The sequence below is a fragment of the Phytophthora cinnamomi genome, assembly GCF_018691715.1.
Source record: "Phytophthora cinnamomi strain GKB4 chromosome Unknown Contig131, whole genome shotgun sequence".
In the NCBI taxonomy this organism is placed as follows: domain Eukaryota; phylum Oomycota; class Peronosporomycetes; order Peronosporales; family Peronosporaceae; genus Phytophthora; species Phytophthora cinnamomi.
In genome coordinates, this window is record NW_027151064.1 from 574071 (window position 1) to 590901 (window position 16831).

Consider the following 16831-nt stretch of genomic DNA (forward strand, 5'->3'; position numbering starts at 1 on the left):
CCAACGAAAACTTCAAATGTGCGGACTTCTGAGCCTGCGGGGTTCAGCTTGTGAGCTTCTGCCTTGCGTTTCGAGCAAGGCTAGCAAGCATGTGGGGCATCTACTTACGGTTAATTCAGAAACATCCACCGAAGCCCCTCTCGCTTGGCGATGAAAGCTCGCCCGACCGTGAGCTGTTGATGGCTCTGGTTGGTTTGGTGAGAAGAGAGTCTTGCTCCCTGGTGCCAGTCTACAGTTTCCAGAGAAGCGTCGAGCTGTTCAAGAATCAACGATGAGCACGGTGCCGCTCCATCCTTCGGCCAGCAGGGAGGAAGCTTTGTTAACAGTGGGCAGATCGTGATCGACATGACCGACAAGCGTACGCTGACTTCGCGAGTACGCCGTACACGCCTCACTTCCCGTGCAGGCTCGATCCGGATCCGTCTCTTCACGAGACCAACCGCAGTCAGCATTGGAACCGCAGTCAAGACCTGAAGAAGCTACCGTTCGTCACGACAAGTCCTCATCTTCGCGAGTGCATGGCCGAATTCCTCGGTGCAGTTGTCGTTATTGGCTTTGGATTGGCTGTGAACAGCCAGGTCGCTATCTCCGACGGCAAGGCAGGCGATGTCATGACTGTGAGTTTGGCCTGGGGTGTCGCTGTACTCATGGGCGTGTACACCGCTGAAAATGTAAGCGGCGCACACATCATCTCGGTGGTCACCTTCACGCACGCGATATACGGGCGGATGCCGTGGTGGAAAATGCCGGGCTACATGTTCGCGCAGACACTGGGTGCTTTTGTTGCGGCGGCGCTAGTGTACGTGCTTCACTACGAGAATATCTCTGCGGGAGACCTGAAGACCATGCACTTCCTCTTCGTCACATATCCCCACGACGTTTCCAACTACATAGCCTTCTACACGGAGGTGCTCCTGTGCGCGTTCCTGATGTCGTGCGTCTACGCGATCACCGACCAGCGCAACCGCTGCCCAGGACCCGTCGGAACCCCGTTCGCTTTGGCCCTGCTCGTGATGGCCTTAGGTGCAGGCTTTAGTCTAAACACTGGTCTGGGTGCCAGCGTAAACGCCTCGGAGTTTCGCCTACTTGGCCGGATACAAAGAGGCCTTCACCGAGTACTCCTACTACTTCTGGATCCCAATTGTTGGTCCATTTCTCGGCGGTGTCATCGGTGCCGGCGCCTACATTCTCTTCGTCGAGATCCAGCATCCTGTTATCCCCACGGAGCCAGCGATTCCGCATACCGTGTAAGCACATGCAGTGAGTGTTCCCCCTTCAGTAAAGAAGACAAAAGGACACAAACAACTTGGTAGAGAAGGACTCGACGGATGCAAAGCCATTTGAGGAATGGTTCTGACTGCTAGAATTCTACGAATGCTGAACTCCATTCTGTTGAGGCTCGTTGATGCGTGTTCGGTCCTGCTAGTCACCACAAGAAAATGCATACCGCACGGCACTCAAGGGAAATACAGGACTTCTCTGGGATCTACCCGGGAGAGAATCCATTAGAAGAGGTTGGCAGTGCAGAAGCGCTGACTCCGAGCAAGCAGACTTCACGAGCGCTTGTTCGCGAGTGGATGAAGTGCTTTCGCTTCCACGTCCAAGGCGTGTCAGTGAAGGGACCGTCCTCTTAGTGAACTCGCCAAACTAACGTTCCATGGTCCTCGAAAACATGGGGATTATCCGGGCAACTCCGACTATACGTCACAGCCTTGTCTTGTGTGGACGGACAATCAGGTCAGAGGCGACAGCGGCACGAAGCACCTCGGTGAACGACAGTTCTTCAGCCCAAGCACCAAACACGACTATCAAAGTTATCATTTCTGAACTTGGGTTTGGATAGCTGACCCCATTATTGGGAGACGCAGCGTTGCTACCAGAAACTCGCTGGTGTACCATGTCATTGGCCGTGTTTCAGAAAGTCTTCACGAATGTGCCAAGTGGACCATGGCACCGCCCTCTGAACGGGCCTCGTCCCACCGAGTTGCGTCTGCGGAGAGCTCTCGAGTATCCCCGCGCTCCACTGAGACCATGAACCAGCCTGTTCATTATTCCTTTTGCCTTGTGGCTCAATAAGTGAGCATGACCTTCTCCAAGTCAACAACCTCCGGTCAGCAGACTGCGTCGCAAGGTCTTACCAGCAGCGGCCATGTGGCTGTGACTGTTCCTGCCTCCAAGTTCAAAACCATTCATTCGAGCGTCGACTCGAGTTTTGTCAATAGCTGCCAGGCCATTCTTGAGGAGTTCACCGGGTACACGGGTTTCGCCGCTACGCCGTACACGCCGCGCGTGATCGACCACTGCGATCGCTCGCTGCACCCACCACACCAACCGCAGCCAATACGACCGCAACGAAGACCATCACGAGCAGTGGTTCGTCACGCGCAGCGCACACGTGCGCGAGTGCCTGACCGAGTTCCTTGGTACTTTCGTCATGATCTGCTTCGGCATGGGCGTCAACAACCAAGTCGTGCTGTCCGGTGGAGAGAATGGCACGTGGCTCAGCATCAACATGGCGTGGGGGATCGCCGTGCTCATGGGGGTCTACTGCTCTGAAGGTGTCAGCGGCGCGCACATGAACTGCGCCGTCTCATTTGCCCACGCGGTGTATGGGCGTTTACCGTGGTGGAAGCTGCCGGGCTACTGCACCTCACAAGTGCTGGGTGCGTTCCTCGGCGCCTGTGCTATCTACCTGCTGGACTACCAGAAGCTCATGAAAGCTGACCCGAACAAAGAGACCACGCAGGCCAACTTCGCCACCTACCCGAGCAAAGACATCAACAACCTCACGGCGTTTTACTCAGAAGCTTTGGCCACGTGTATGCTACTGCTGTGTATCTACGCCATTACGGACCACCGCAACCGCTCGCCGGGCACTGTCGGTACCCCCTTCGCCTTCGCTTTGATGATCATGGCCCTGGGTATGAGCTTCGGCATGAACACGGGGTACGCGATGAATCCCGCACGTGACTTCGGCCCTCGCTTGTTCACGTACATGGTGGGCTACGGCACGAAGGTGTGGACTGCGGACGGGTATTACTTCTTGACCCGATTTTCGGTCCCCTTATTGGCGGCGTTGTTGGCTCAGGTATGTACACGTTCCTGGTGCAAGTACTGAACCCGCGCGAATCTAATCGCCTTTACGGTCTTTAATAGAGGCGGGTGGACGATGTAGCGTTAATACTTCGAGGTAAATAATCTTTGCTTGCATCCTGGAAGCTACATGAAATTTCTGACTTAGAAATTCGCTGGCTAAGCATTGCTGCGCTGCGAGCAAAAATCCGCTGCTTGGCTGCGGCTCACACCGATGCTGGACTTCGCATGCTGCTCTGAAGTCTTTGGATGCAGTCCGTATGTATACAAAGTGCATCCGGCAACATTAATTTCGGGAGGGGCCTGTTCGGCAAGCCGAAACAACGCTTGTGGTTTAAGGACCAGGTATGGATGAATATAGTTACTTTTCCGACAGAGGTGAATTTGGTTAATGTAAAAGGATGAATATTGTCCAATGAGGTGTTAGCCAAATTCATTTTTGACCAATTAAAATCGGTAGGGGTAGGGTATCCTGTTCCGACGAATTCCGACAAATATTTGTCGGAACTAGCATCAAAATATGAATATGCTCATACAAACAATAATACTAAAATATATTATTGGCAGATTTTGAATATTCCGATATCTCGGCACTGTCCTAGAATAGGCAGCAAATAGGCAAGACATGATTGTTGGTGGCTGGGACAGCTCACAATTAAATAGCAGACGAAGCAAACATGAGCTTGACAGCGTTCGTGCCAGCGAACACGCAAAAAGCGCGCAGCACCGCTGTTAGCGCTTTTAAGCGTATGCTTCAAGATGAGCTAGTGAGCCTAGAGTACGTACAGGCTAGCATTGCGGTGGATACTACTGGTAAGCGCTTTGCCTCAATCATGGGCCGCTTTGGGTTCTACCTGGCTACACATGAAGGTAAGAAGGGCAAGCTTGCTCGCAATACTGCCGTTTCGTATTATAGAAATGTGAAGCTCTGGCTGTTTGATCTGTATCCTCACCTAAGGGTGCCTATGGAACTACAGCTTCTGAAACAAAGTAAAACTCTGGACAAGCACTGTCTGAAAAGAGAAAAAGGAGGTGTTGTTAACAAAGCGCCTCCTTGTACCAAAGAGGACTTACGTGAACTCACTCAGTATGTCTACAGCAACGCTCGAGTGAACGTCGACTATCAGGATGCTGCTCTTGCCTGCCTGATGTGGTATTGCTTTGGACGCTCCTCGGTCCTGGGGTATATCAAGAAGCAGCACGTGTCAGTATCAGCCGATGGAATTTTCTACGTACGCTTGCTACGCGTCAAAACCGCTGAGGAACAGGGGCCGACGCTCGTACCTGACAAGGCGGACTTCTTGACCTGTCCGATCCACGCGTTGGCTGTCGCCTTGGCCACGCAGGATGAGCCGTGCGGCTCTCTGCTCAGTCAGCTTCCCGATCTTGTGCCCGCCGAAGCAGCCGCAAGCTGCCCTGGTATCCCGCTGGCCGAGTTGCTGGAGGCGGATTCGACCTCGTTAAGCTTTGCATCGGCAGCTGCAAGCTCGTCCGGGAGCGCACACGCCACCGGGAACACAGAAGGCACCGCTGCTTCATCTCCGCAAGCTGCAAGTCCAAGTTAGCCAGCGCCGTCGCACTCAGCAGAATCGGCTCGTGGAGAAGATGGTGTCCAAGCCTACGTGAACCGTATACTCAAGCGCATCGCAAACCCTGCTGGAACGTCAGAGGCCCTCTCGCCACACTCCTTTCGGCGTGGTGGCGCCCAACACGCGAACGCAGACGAGAGGCTTGCTCCGCAGTGGATCTTCGACAGGGGTGCCTGGGATATGAGCAAAGTAAACAAGGGCTTTGCATACGTGTTTAACACACCGCAGGAAGACCGCAAGGTCGCACGCGTGCTGAGCGGGTGGAGTGTCGACGACGTGCCCAGCGTAGTGGACGTAGCAGCCTTGGATCACTCCACGCAGGAGCAGCTTGCGCGCCTTCAAGACCTGCTCTACAGCTCGTGCTCGGGATTAAATGACTCCCGATTCAACGTCAGCCACAAGGTTCTCGCAGTACTTACCGCTTACCTGGTGAAGTACTTCCCTCAACTGAAGATGCTGTCGCCTTGCGCATCAATCGTAGTCCGCGTGGAGGAGTGCTTGGACGAGGCTGGGATCTCTAGAGCCGACATGATTGCATGGTCATCTGCCTTGACCTGCGCGCCGTCGACTAGTTCTGAGGGCTCCAACAAGCAACACGATGAGGCAAGGGAATACAGAGGGTGTCACCACAGCGCTGTTATTGAGGAGCTTATTGCGATGAATCGCACGTTGAACGCTCGCCTGGCGGTCATCGAGGCTGCTCTCTTGAAAGGTGCAAGCACGACGGTTACACAAGCTGCATATGAACAAGGGGAAGCAACGTCAGATCCAGATCCCGAGCCCAAGCCCAAACGCAGGAAAAAGCAAGCCACTCACCTGTCGACTTCTTGGTACGAGTGGTACACAAAAGTACCTCCGGTCTGGAGCTCCACCGATCGACAGAAGAAGTCGGAATCGCGCCATGTTGTGGCCTTCATGAAGCTTTTCCTCGTCGGTGGCTGGGCGCTTGATGTCAAGGCGGAGGACTACAAGGATCAAGTCCTCGACGCCGGGCGCCGTGCTGAGAAGGCTGTGCTTGCTTTCTTGAAGTCGCGGGGTGTCAACGCGAAGGGATCCGGGAGTGTCCTTGGTGCGCTTCGTCCGCTGCACAAGACTGGCGTCCTCGACGAGCGCGTCACGGTGTACAAGCGCCTACTCGCAATTGGAAGAATCGTGGACCCTGCACCACTGGATACACAAGACATCCTAACAGTAGTAGGCCACGTATAGGTTGTGTTAGAACATGCTATCAATACAATAGACTCACCGCAACTGCTTCACCAGCATTGCCATTAGCTTCTGCCGCGAGCCGCGTAGCACACCAGCGGCAGCTCCTCGTCCAGCAGCAGCCTTCGTCCAGCAGCAGCCCTTCGCCTCCACGTTGTCGCTGAGCCGCAACAGCTCACTGTCCAAACGCAGTACGCCATCCTCCAGCAGCAGCAGCGGCACGCCGTCAACCATCGGCACCGTCACCAAGTCGTCGCGTACGTCGTTCAGCACGTCGTCCAGCACACGTCGTCTATCAGCAGCTTGGCAGCACAGCACCCGCCATCCCGCCATCCCCAAACAAAACGAAAGCGCAAGTCGGACTTGAACCGACAGCCTCAGAGCCGAAACTCTGCGCTCTAAGCTTGAGCTATGGCGCTGGGGGGTGGGGTGGGGGCAGGCGGGCAAACGAGCGCGAGCTATGCGTGGGCACGGTCTTGGGGACGGAGGGGGAGGTCCGCGCACCAGTTAAGAAAAAATGAAGACTGAGAGAGGGGAGGCTCTGTCGGGGCCCCTAGACAGCTGGGGCGCCTCACAGCCACGAATAAAGGTGCGTGTGCTTGCCGCGACAGTTGGCGCCATCCTACTGGCTGAGAAAAAGGCCAACTAGTGATCACCGAACGACTTTGTCACACTTTGAGGGTTTTGTATTGGTAGATGAGCACCCAATCACTGTCACGCATCAGACTGGCTGTCAAGATGCCCCTATTAGTGGACCCTCACCAGGCAATGCGGCCTCATTAATGAATTCACCCGCTCGTAAGCACATTGCTCCGAGCTAAAAATGCAGTAAAATCGAAAAAGGTCGATTTCTCGGCCTAGAGGCCGTTTCAGGCCATTTCCTCGCGCCTGCAGAGGGCCTTTTGTGGGCTGAATTGAGTAGCAAAAATAGGATTTTCTTTTTCACATCTCATTGCCCAACCAGCTGGGCCGGTTTAAACCGGTCCGAACCGGTCCTTCTGCTTGGAACCGCCTTCTGATTGGTCAATTTTGTAGCCATCCCAACTGTCGGAAACTGTTGGGATGTCGGAACGGTCACGATATGGCTCGGTTACCCCCGCTGGGAGGGTTTTGGGGTTTAGGCAGGGCAACAAATATCCTGCCGACACCTCCATGTTTGGGGAATTGTGCAATTTATTAACAGTATCACGACTAAGTACGATTGTTGTTATGCAAGACATGAAGGCGTAGTCATCTTTTCGTAATTAACCTTGCAGCCTGCAACACTACATTTTTTCCTGGCCAAGTTCACAAAGAACAAGGCCAAGTTCACAAAGAACAAAATCAAATGCACAATGTGCAAGTTCAAATGCATTTAAGCAAGTACAGTAGACCTTCCAAATCAAATACCCTGACAAATATGGAAATTGTAAGTACTTGCTTTTTGCTACAGGTTAGCAACCAACTGGCATATCCTCGAGCGCCGCCACCTTGACGTGGAATCTGAGCGTGTGGTGGTAGCATGATGCACAAACCTGTGCGGTCGCAACGCGGGGGAAGAGCGTTTCGGCAGCCTCGACGAGGAAGCGTTGGCGGTGCGCTTTCATCGTTGTACCAGGCGAAACAGCGAGGATCTTCACCCGGTGCTCTGTCGTGAAGTCCTTCACAGCCGACTTGACCGCTGAGAACACGTTCTCAATCGGGTTAAGCGTAGGTGAATAGGGGCCCAAACGTAGGAGAGTTGCTGCCGCAAACGCCGGCTCCTCGAAGACGGCCTCTGCGCGGGTGTGGCATGGTGCATTGTCTAGCCCCACCACCACCTTGCTCACGTCCGCGAGAGTTCGCAATGTGTTGCGAATGAAGTCATTCGAGTGGTGGTACTTGTTGCTGCCCAGCTTCGTCTCGTAGTGAATGACCCCACCCTTGCCCACACAGGCAATCACCTGCAGGTTTTGGCCACCCCCTGCAAGCACTTTCTTGACAGCACGACGACCACGAATGCTGCGACCACGCGTGCGGGACGACCAAATATTAAAATTGGTCTCGTCCATGTAGATAATGGACTTCCCAGCGGCCTGCAGCTGTTGTAATCGAACGAGGAAGCCCCTGCGCTTGATTTTGTTTGCTCGGTGTTCATGCACTGAGGCTCCTTGTGAAACTGCTTCATCGTAATGAAACTTGCATCCAGATGGTTCATCACGGTTTGCGCGCAGACCGAGATGGAGCAGGCTCGTTCGAGCTCGTCTGCAAGCTGGCGAAGCGTTATATCAGAGTCGACCACCAGCTTGGACATGAGAAAGGCAAGTCCATCAGCTGTCATCTTTTGCGCCCCTCTTCAGCCACGCGATGGGATTTGCAAAGCAGCAGAGCTTGTAGGATATCGGCGTTGCCAGGAGCAAGCAGTGTTGATGTTGACGCCGGTGGCTATAGCCACGGCTTGCCAGTCACCTCCGGTGCGAGCAGCGTCCAGGATGCGAAACTTGATAGCGAGTGCGTAGCGGTTGTAGCGAGACGGCATGGCGCTCACGAAGAAGGTTGCAAAGTGGGCAACGGCCAGCGTGCGTGAGACTCCCCGGCCACCGCACGAGGCGAGCGAACCCAAGGATAAAGCAGGCAGCTCATCTAATGGCAGAACCTAGGAGGGACAAGCAGAATTGGTGGAAGTGAGGGAGTGCCGCTGAGCTCAACGTGGTTGCTTTGGCGCGCAGTGGGTGTAACGGGGTTACACACACAAGTGACAACAGTCACTTGTACATGACAACGGTCACAAGTGACAACTGTCACTTGTGCATGACATTTGTCACTTATGGTTTAAAGATAAATATCTGTTAAAGGTTTTAGATACTTCCTCACATTGGTGTAAGTCACACCAATGGATACATTGAAGTGGGCCACCACAATGAGTGGTCCATACATACCCAAAGATCCTATTGGTAGAAAGCAGCATCTTTCTACCAATTAGAGACGTGCATATTGGCGGGGCTCTGACAGCCAGCCGCTGTCACCCCTTTCATATATGATAAACAGTTTTAGCAGATTTAGGAGGAAGATCAATTCACAAACAATACAGTTCTCATTTTACCTTAAACTAGCTACTTGGTGGTTTTATTTGATTTATATTATACTTGTGGACTCAAGTATAATTAATTCAATTTAATAATAAACTCCTACGCTTCCTCATACACGTGGCGCACGTGTAAGCTAAAGTAGTCAAAGTAGGCCCACTACACCTGGTAGCACTTGTTGGTCCGTCCAACGACCGACTACGTGACGTTTGTACGAGGTGTAGGATCGCGGAGCCGAGAACCACATGAACACGGAGGTGCCCATGGAGAGCTCCAATACTCCTGCAACGCATGTTGCACGTGCGGACTCCCCCCACCTGTCGGATCCAGAGTGGGAGGCCCTCCAACGACTGTCAACAGTCATTGGGGAGGTGGCCATAGCTACGATGCTGCGTACGCTATCGCCGATGGAGCAACATGGTGTTGCTCTGGGGTTTATCATGAAGGAGCAGCGTGATGCTGCCTCCTCATCGTCGTCGGGGACGACACCGCGTGCTCAATCATTGAAATTGAGCGTGAACAATTATGTAGGAAGAGAGGGCGAGCCTCTGCTCCGATGGCTTGTCGAACTTGACACAGCCATTGCGGCTCGACGTATCGTCGACCCGTTGTCAAAGGTTGCGTTCGCCATGTCATGTCTTGGCGGACGAGCGAGGAGTTGGGCGTACGGACGCCGACTCTCAGATCCTACGTGCTAAAGCACGTACGAAGTATTCAAAGAGGAGCTCAGACAAGCGTTTGAGCCCCCGCAAAATGAGTTCCGGTCGAGGGCGGAATTCCTCGACCTGCAGCAGGGTAAGCGTGACGTCCATGCTTACGCGCAGCGTGCACGGTACTTGGTCTCGAACATCGTGACCAACCCGATAGACGAGGCGACTAAAGTCATCACGTTCATGAAGGGACTGAGAGATGGGCCTGTGAAGACCTATCTCTTCCGAGAGTACCCGAGTACTCTCGAAGCTGCGATTACTCTCGCCATGCAAGAAGGGTTTAGCCTGCGGCAGGCTAAACTGCATGCGAACGTGCCGAGGTCGCAACCGCGCCCGGTAGTGAGCACGGGAGGTCCGGAACCAATGGACCTCTCGAACGCAACAACTGCTGGTCACCAGCAGCAGGGAGGTAACGTGCGATGCTTCCGTTGCGGAAGGATCGGTCACTTTGCACGGGAGTGCACAGCTCCCATGCCCCCTGGAGGTGGCCGTCGTGGCGATGCTAGGCATCCCCGCGGACCAACAAAAAACGCGAACATCCAGTAGGCGCGGGGCGCCCTACTGGTAATGCAGTCGCGCGTGCCGACATCGGGCACGCGACACTGAGGACTGCAGCCCCCAGTGAGACCAGCTCTCACTGCAAGAAACAAGATGACAGACCGAACCTAGTCATCTTGAATGTTTACTCGAAGAGAGCGAGTGACTCTCTTCGAGCTTTGGTAGATTCAGGCGCGTCGAGCAACTTTGTTCGACTACGAAGCCTGTCGAGACTTGACTTCGAGGAAGTAAATGTACCTCGAAGTCTTCTGGAGGTACGATTGACAACAGGTGCCATCGTGAAGACCGAGAAGCGCGTCGTGAACGTGCGCTTCTCGTACAAACAACGAGTGTTTGTCGAACGCTTTATCGTCCTGGACCTGGACGATAAGTTCGACGTGGAATGGGCATGCCGTGGCTTGCACGGCATGATCCGGTGATAGACTGGAAAAGCGCACGCTCGTGCGCTTCGGACGCGATAGCGGAACAGAGAGCGATGGCCCTGTTACCGCAGCGCGCGCACCAGCAGGTGCGCGCGGTTTCACCAGTCGAGACAGCGCTTTATGCTGCTGTCCCGGAGTGCTTCAAGAAGTGCGCGAGGGCGCGCACAGTGAGACCCACGTCGGCAATGCTGCCGACGTCGGAAGAAAAGATGTGTTGGTTCCGGGAACCAACACCCACGTTCAAGCGTGTAAGGGACAGTCCCTGACCCGAAGCGGTCAGGTCGACAACGACGCGTCGGCTCCGGGAGCCGACGCACCCTCGGTCATGAGGGGCTCCGCCAATGAATGGCGTCGAGGTGACGAAGGCGTGTCAACTCCGGGAGTTGACGCTGCAAACAGTGCGGACGGTTGCAAACGTACCGCACTGACGCAATTACATGCTGTCGTGCAGCCGGGCTGCACGACGAAGCGCCATGCGATCAAGCCGGGCTTGATATCGCGCGCCCGCAGACAGGGTCTGCCGGCGAAGGGACACATTACCGTGCAGCCGGGCTGCACGAAGGAACATGCGGTCAAGCCGGGTTTGATACCGCGCGCCCGCGGACAGGGTCCGCCGGCGAACAATTGTCCACGGCCGGGCCTGGACCAGAAGAACAATTGTGCGGAGCCGGGCTCCGCACAACAAGAAGACGGCGCATGCGGAAAACGCTGCGCAAGTCTCGGTCCGGGACCGAGACACCACCAGAACTGTCTGCCGGGCAGACTGCGGCGGTGACGCCGGATGTCGAGACGCTAAGCGTCTTGACGCGCACCGATACTGGATTCCAGTATCATGAAATGAAACTCGCTAATCCTCCGACGACGGCGTCGGAGTTGACTTCGCTTCCAGCCACGAGCTGGAAGCGCTTCACGCGCGACTTGCACGATGGACGCATCGAGCAAGTCTGCGTTCTTTCGGACAGCGAAAGAACGGCGAGCGAGAGCGAAGAGCTGAGGCAGCTCTTCATGGAAGTACCACTGAGAGTGAAGACACTCAGTGCGAAGACGAAGCGAGAACGCTTCGAGGAATAAGGTTGGGACTCGAAGTCGAGTCCCTATTACGAATTGTTGAGGGAGTACAAAGACGTACTCCCGGAAGACATTCTGCGGAGCTTCCGCAGGATAAGGGCATTCAGCACGAGATTGATCTCATGCCGGGCACGAAGTACAGGTCACGCGGCAGTGGCCACTGCCGCGAGAGCAAGTAAAAGCAATCGACGACTTCTTTGAAAGTCGTCGCAAAGCAGGACAAGTGCGGGAATCAAAGTCCCCGCACAGTGCTCCGACGTTCTGTGTCGAAAAGCCACAGGGCGGATGGCGCATCGTTCATGCCTACAACAAGCTGAACGATGCGACGGTACCGGCGCAGACGCCGATACCGCGAAAAGATGTTATCATCGATTCAATGGCCGGGAGCACCGTTTACAGTGCTCTCGACTTGCGAGAAGGATTTTATCAAATCCTAATGCGTGAGAGCGATATCCCTCTCACGGCAGTGAGCACGCCAAGCGGCATGCTCTGGGAATGGCTAGTAATGCCACAGGGGCTTAAGAACGCCCCTGCGACTTTCAACAGGTGCGTGACGCACTTGTTGCGCTCGGTGCGCGACCCCCGCGCCGAGCTGCTTCGATGATGTGTTCATCCACAGCCGGGCTGTGGACGGGAAGACGACGTAGAGATGCACAGGGTGCATCTCCGGTATACTTGAGCTTATGCGAAAGCATAAGCTCTACGCGAACCTGAAGAAGTGTGTCTTCGGGGCGAGCGAGATACCCGTCCTCGGGTGTCTCGTAGGGAAGAATGGTGTTCGCCCTGACCCGGAAAAGGTCAGAGTGATCAATGAATGGCCAACGCCTTCAAGTGTCAAGGAACTGAGGCAGTTCCTTGAGCTTGGCCACGTACTTGTGCAAGTACGTGGAGGATTATGCGGGCAAGATCCGCTCACTGTCACAGCTTCTTAAGAAAGAAGCTGTGTGGAATTGGACACCCGATTGCCAAAACGCATTGATGCAGTCAAGCGGGGCTTGATTGAGGCGCCGATCTTGGCAGTGGCTGACCAAGATCGCCCATTTCACGTAGTGTGTGACGCATCCGATTTCGCGATCGGATGCGCGTTAATGCAGCACGATCACGAGGGCCGTGATCGTGTCGTTCATTACCAATCGCGTCAGCTGAAAGCAGCTGAGCGTAATTATCCGGTACATGACAAGGAACTCCTTGCCATGAAGTATGCACTCGCAAAGTTCCGAGTGTATTTGCTTGGAAGTAGACCATTTGTGGTCTACACCGACCACGCTTCACTGCGCACCGCAGTGAAGTCGCCACATTACATCACAAAAGAATGGCGAGATGGCTCTCATTCTTTGCGGAGTATAACTTCCGGGTCGAATACAAACCCGGAAGATTGAATGTAGTGGCCGACGCGCTATCACGTCGGCCGGATTATCCAGAAGCTGTTGACGTCAATGCCATTGACGCCATGCGATCGAGCAAACCCACATCATCTCTGTTGGATGATGTGAAGGCCGCGTACGCGCACGACGCGGACGCGAAGCTCTTGCTGGCCTATGGCACAGCGCCTTCTGACAAGTCCCGTCAGAAGCTGCCCAAGCACTTCGAGCGCGTGCACACCGCTTTCGTGTGCACGGACGACTGCTGCTTCACAATGCAGTCGACGACAACGCGGATCGCGTTGTCCTGCCGAATGACCATGACCTGCGACTCAGGATCATGTACGAATATCATGATGCCCCGACTGCCGGACATCTCGGACGTGAGAAGACTTACGTCCTTCTCACGCGCGACTTCTACTGGCACCACCAGTATAGTGGGTGCGCAAGTACATCCGTGCTTGCGAGGTATGCCAACGCGTGAAGCCTGCGCCATTCGCGCAGGCTCCACCAATCACTACCGACTCCGTCGGAGTGTTGGAAGTCCATGTCTTTGGACTTCATCTTTGGTCTTCCCCGGATAGCGGAGGGAACACCGGTGTTGAGGTCTTTGTAGACCGTTTCAGCAAGATGGTACATCTTGCTGCGGTGCCAGCAGAGGTGACCGCGAAGCAGACGGCCCGTCTGCTCGTCGACATGGTGTTCAAACACCATGGCATGCCGTCCGACATCGTGTCGGACAGAGACCCGCGCTTCACAGCGCATCTGTGGCAAGAAGTGTTTACACTTCTTGGGAGCCAGCTTTCCATGTCGACTGCGGATCATCCGCAGACGGACGGTCAAACCGAGCGCGTGAATCGCGTGCTCGTCGATATGTTGAAGAGCTACGCTCACTCGTTCCAATACTGGAGCGAGTGCTTAGCGATGGCAGAGTTTGCCATCAATAACTCAGTGCATGCCTCGACCGGGCATACACCGTTCTACGTGAATGCCATGCGGCATCCACGTCTACCGAGTTTACTCGGAGTGATGGCTCCCACTTCAAGTGGGGGAGGATCTACGACTGCAATACAGCAGCCGCAGAAAACCGCTGACACTTGCACAGTGTCAGCTGCAACAATGGACAAACCACGTGAGTCTGCGCAAGGCGCACACTCCCCCAACAACATGGTACATCTTGCTGCGGTGCCAGCAGAGGTGACCGCGAAGCAGACGGCCCGTCTGCTCGTCGACATGGTGTTCAAACACCATGGCATGCCGTCCGAAATCGTGTCGGACAGAGACCCGCGCTTCACAGCGCATCTGTGGCAAGAAGTGTTTACACTTCTTGGGAGCCAGCTTTCCATGTCGACTGCGGATCATCCGCAGACGGACGGTCAAACCGAGCGCGTGAATCGCGTGCTCGTCGATATGTTGAAGAGCTACGCTCACTCGTTCCAATACTGGAGCGAGTGCTTAGCGATGGCAGAGTTTGCCATCAATAACTCAGTGCATGCCTCGACCGGGCATACACCGTTCTACGTGAATGCCATGCGGCATCCACGTCTACCGAGTTTACTCGGAAGATGGCTCCACTTCCAAGTGGGGAGGATCTACGACTGCAATACAGCAGCCGCAGAAAACCGCTGACACTGCACAGTGTCAGCTGCAACAATGGACAAACCACGTGAGTCTGCGCAAGGCGCACACTTCAACAACATGGTACATCTTGCTGCGGTGCCAGCAGAGGTGACCGCGAAGCAGACGGCCCGTCTGCTCGTCGACATGGTGTTCAAACACCATGGCATGCCGTCCGAAATCGTGTCGGACAGAGACCCGCGCTTCACAGCGCATCTGTGGCAAGAAGTGTTTACACTTCTTGGGAGCCGAAGCTTCATGTCGACTGCGGATCATCCGCAGACGGACGGTCAAACCGAGCGCGTGAATCGCGTGCTCGTCGATATGTTGAAGAGCTACGCTCACTCGTTCCAATACTGGAGCGAGTGCTTAGCGATGGCAGAGTTTGCCATCAATAACTCAGTGCATGCCTCGACCGGGCATACACCGTTCTACGTGAATGCCATGCGGCATCCACGTCTACCGAGTTTACTCGGAGTGATGGCTCCACTTTAAGTGGAGGATCTACGACTGCAATACAGCAGCCGCAGAAAACCGCTGACACTTGCACAGTGTCAGCTGCAACAATGGACAAACCACGTGAGTCTGCGCAAGGCGCACACTCCCCCAACAACATGGCCAACGACCACGGGTCTGCGCAGGGCGCAGACACCGCAAAGAACCACGCAGAGGCCGGGCCTCTAGGCGGAGAGCGAGCTGAATGACTTCAGCTCGGATGCAATCAGTTTCATCACCAAAAGACAAGCCGTGATTCGGTTTGTCCAAGACCTAATAGCAGCTTCTGTTGATCAACAGAAGCTGAACGCAGACAATGCGGGCAGAGGCAACAAAAATGAATTTAAAGTTGGTTCATTAGTTTTGTTAGCTACACAAAACCTGCCTAGACATGCAGTTTGATTTCGGAGCAAGCAAGCTTGCTCCGCGCTTCATCGGGCCGTTCACTGTGTTGGCACGGCACGGCAACGCATACACGCTAGACATACCGTCTAGCATGCGCCTCCATCCGACCTTTTACGTCGGACGGCTGAAGCCATACCGGCAGCACGAGCCATCTAGCTCGGCTGACCCGAAGCCTCGGCAGGAGCCGAGGCAGCAGCGGAGGACTTGGCCTCGGCGACGAGCAACCTCTCCTCCAGCGCGCGGACGCGCTGGAGCAACCCCTTCATCTGGGTCCCCAGCTCGACCTGGATATTCGAGGCGGTCTGCGAGACCGCCGCGACTTGGGCCTTCTGGTTCGCCAGCTCCTGTTTTAGGGCGGCGAACTCAGCGCTCTGGCAGACGCTCCACGACGGTCACCCGGTCGTGGAGAGGCACATACCTGATCAGCCCGGGGCTGATCATACCCGGGCGTGTTCCCACCCCGCCACCGCCGATACGTGACGCCCACGGCTCAACCCGCTGGATTGTTGAGCGGATTGTTGACCATAGTATCCCGAAAACGAACCCTCAAGGGGCTCGTTTTCGTATTCGTTGGAGAGGATTTCCTCCCCATCGAGATACATAGAGCCGCGGAACGTCTTGCTGGAGGACGTTCCGGAAATGGTGAGGGCGTACGAGGAGCAGTACGCGCTGGTGCAGCGGAAGTAACACGAGCGCTGCGATCATCGCTAGCGCCCGAACCCTCACGTGCTAAGAACTTAGCACGGAGCTCTTTGAGACTCTCGGGCACACGGAACGACGTGTACCCGTTCAGGTCGCGGTCGCTCAAGCGGACCGCGCCTGGAAAGCACTTCGTGCACTGAAAGCCCTCGGGCACAGCGCACGGCACATTCGCCTCCTCAGCAGCAACATGAAGTTGCTCCAGCTTTCCACGCTTCGAGTACGTCTCGAAGCGATCACGCGCTTGCTTAATCCGATCACGGTAAGCACTCGGCCTCTTGTTGAAGTTCTCAACAAAGGCGTTCCAGCTTTGACAAAGTGCCTGCCACTCGGGCACTTTGCTGCGAGAAGAGGTCTTCTTGCTTTGAAACCATCGGAGCTCATGAAAGAGTCCGATGTAGTAATCGCGCCTTTGATGCGTTTCCGCATCAAAGTGCAGCTCGGCAGCCACAGCGTCATCTTTGATGGCGCTGCATACGTACAGCGGCACCTCATTCGGAGGTACCGAGTTCCCAAACCGGTCCGCGATCTCGGACGCGGTCGGCATCCATGGATCGCGCGCTG

The 16831-nt window shown here is 55.1% G+C and overlaps 3 protein-coding genes across 3 annotated transcripts; 1 reads left to right on the top strand and 2 right to left on the bottom strand.

Moving 5' to 3' along the window:
• Positions 1 to 518: 518 nt before the first annotated feature.
• On the top strand, positions 519 to 4658 carry IUM83_17700 (putative aquaporin; the record flags this gene model as incomplete). The annotated part of the gene is made up of 6 exons (XM_067942667.1): positions 519 to 1023; positions 2078 to 2252; positions 2338 to 3088; positions 3157 to 3190; positions 3258 to 3364; positions 4182 to 4658. 6 exons carry the CDS (start codon positions 519 to 521, stop codon positions 4656 to 4658), a joined length of 2049 nt encoding a protein of 682 aa, XP_067779908.1.
• Positions 4659 to 5924: 1266 nt separating this feature from the next.
• Positions 5925 to 6221, bottom strand: IUM83_17701 (uncharacterized protein; the record flags this gene model as incomplete). Its single annotated transcript, XM_067942668.1, has 1 exon — positions 5925 to 6221. One exon carries the CDS (start codon positions 6219 to 6221, stop codon positions 5925 to 5927), a length of 297 nt encoding a protein of 98 aa, XP_067779950.1.
• Positions 6222 to 7321: 1100 nt separating this feature from the next.
• On the bottom strand, positions 7322 to 7918 carry IUM83_17702 (Replication protein A 70 kDa DNA-binding subunit; the record flags this gene model as incomplete). The annotated part of the gene is made up of 1 exon (XM_067942669.1): positions 7322 to 7918. The coding sequence occupies one exon, from the start codon at positions 7916 to 7918 to the stop codon at positions 7322 to 7324; it is 597 nt and encodes a 198-aa protein (XP_067779952.1).
• Between the last annotated feature and the right edge of the window lie 8913 nt (positions 7919 to 16831).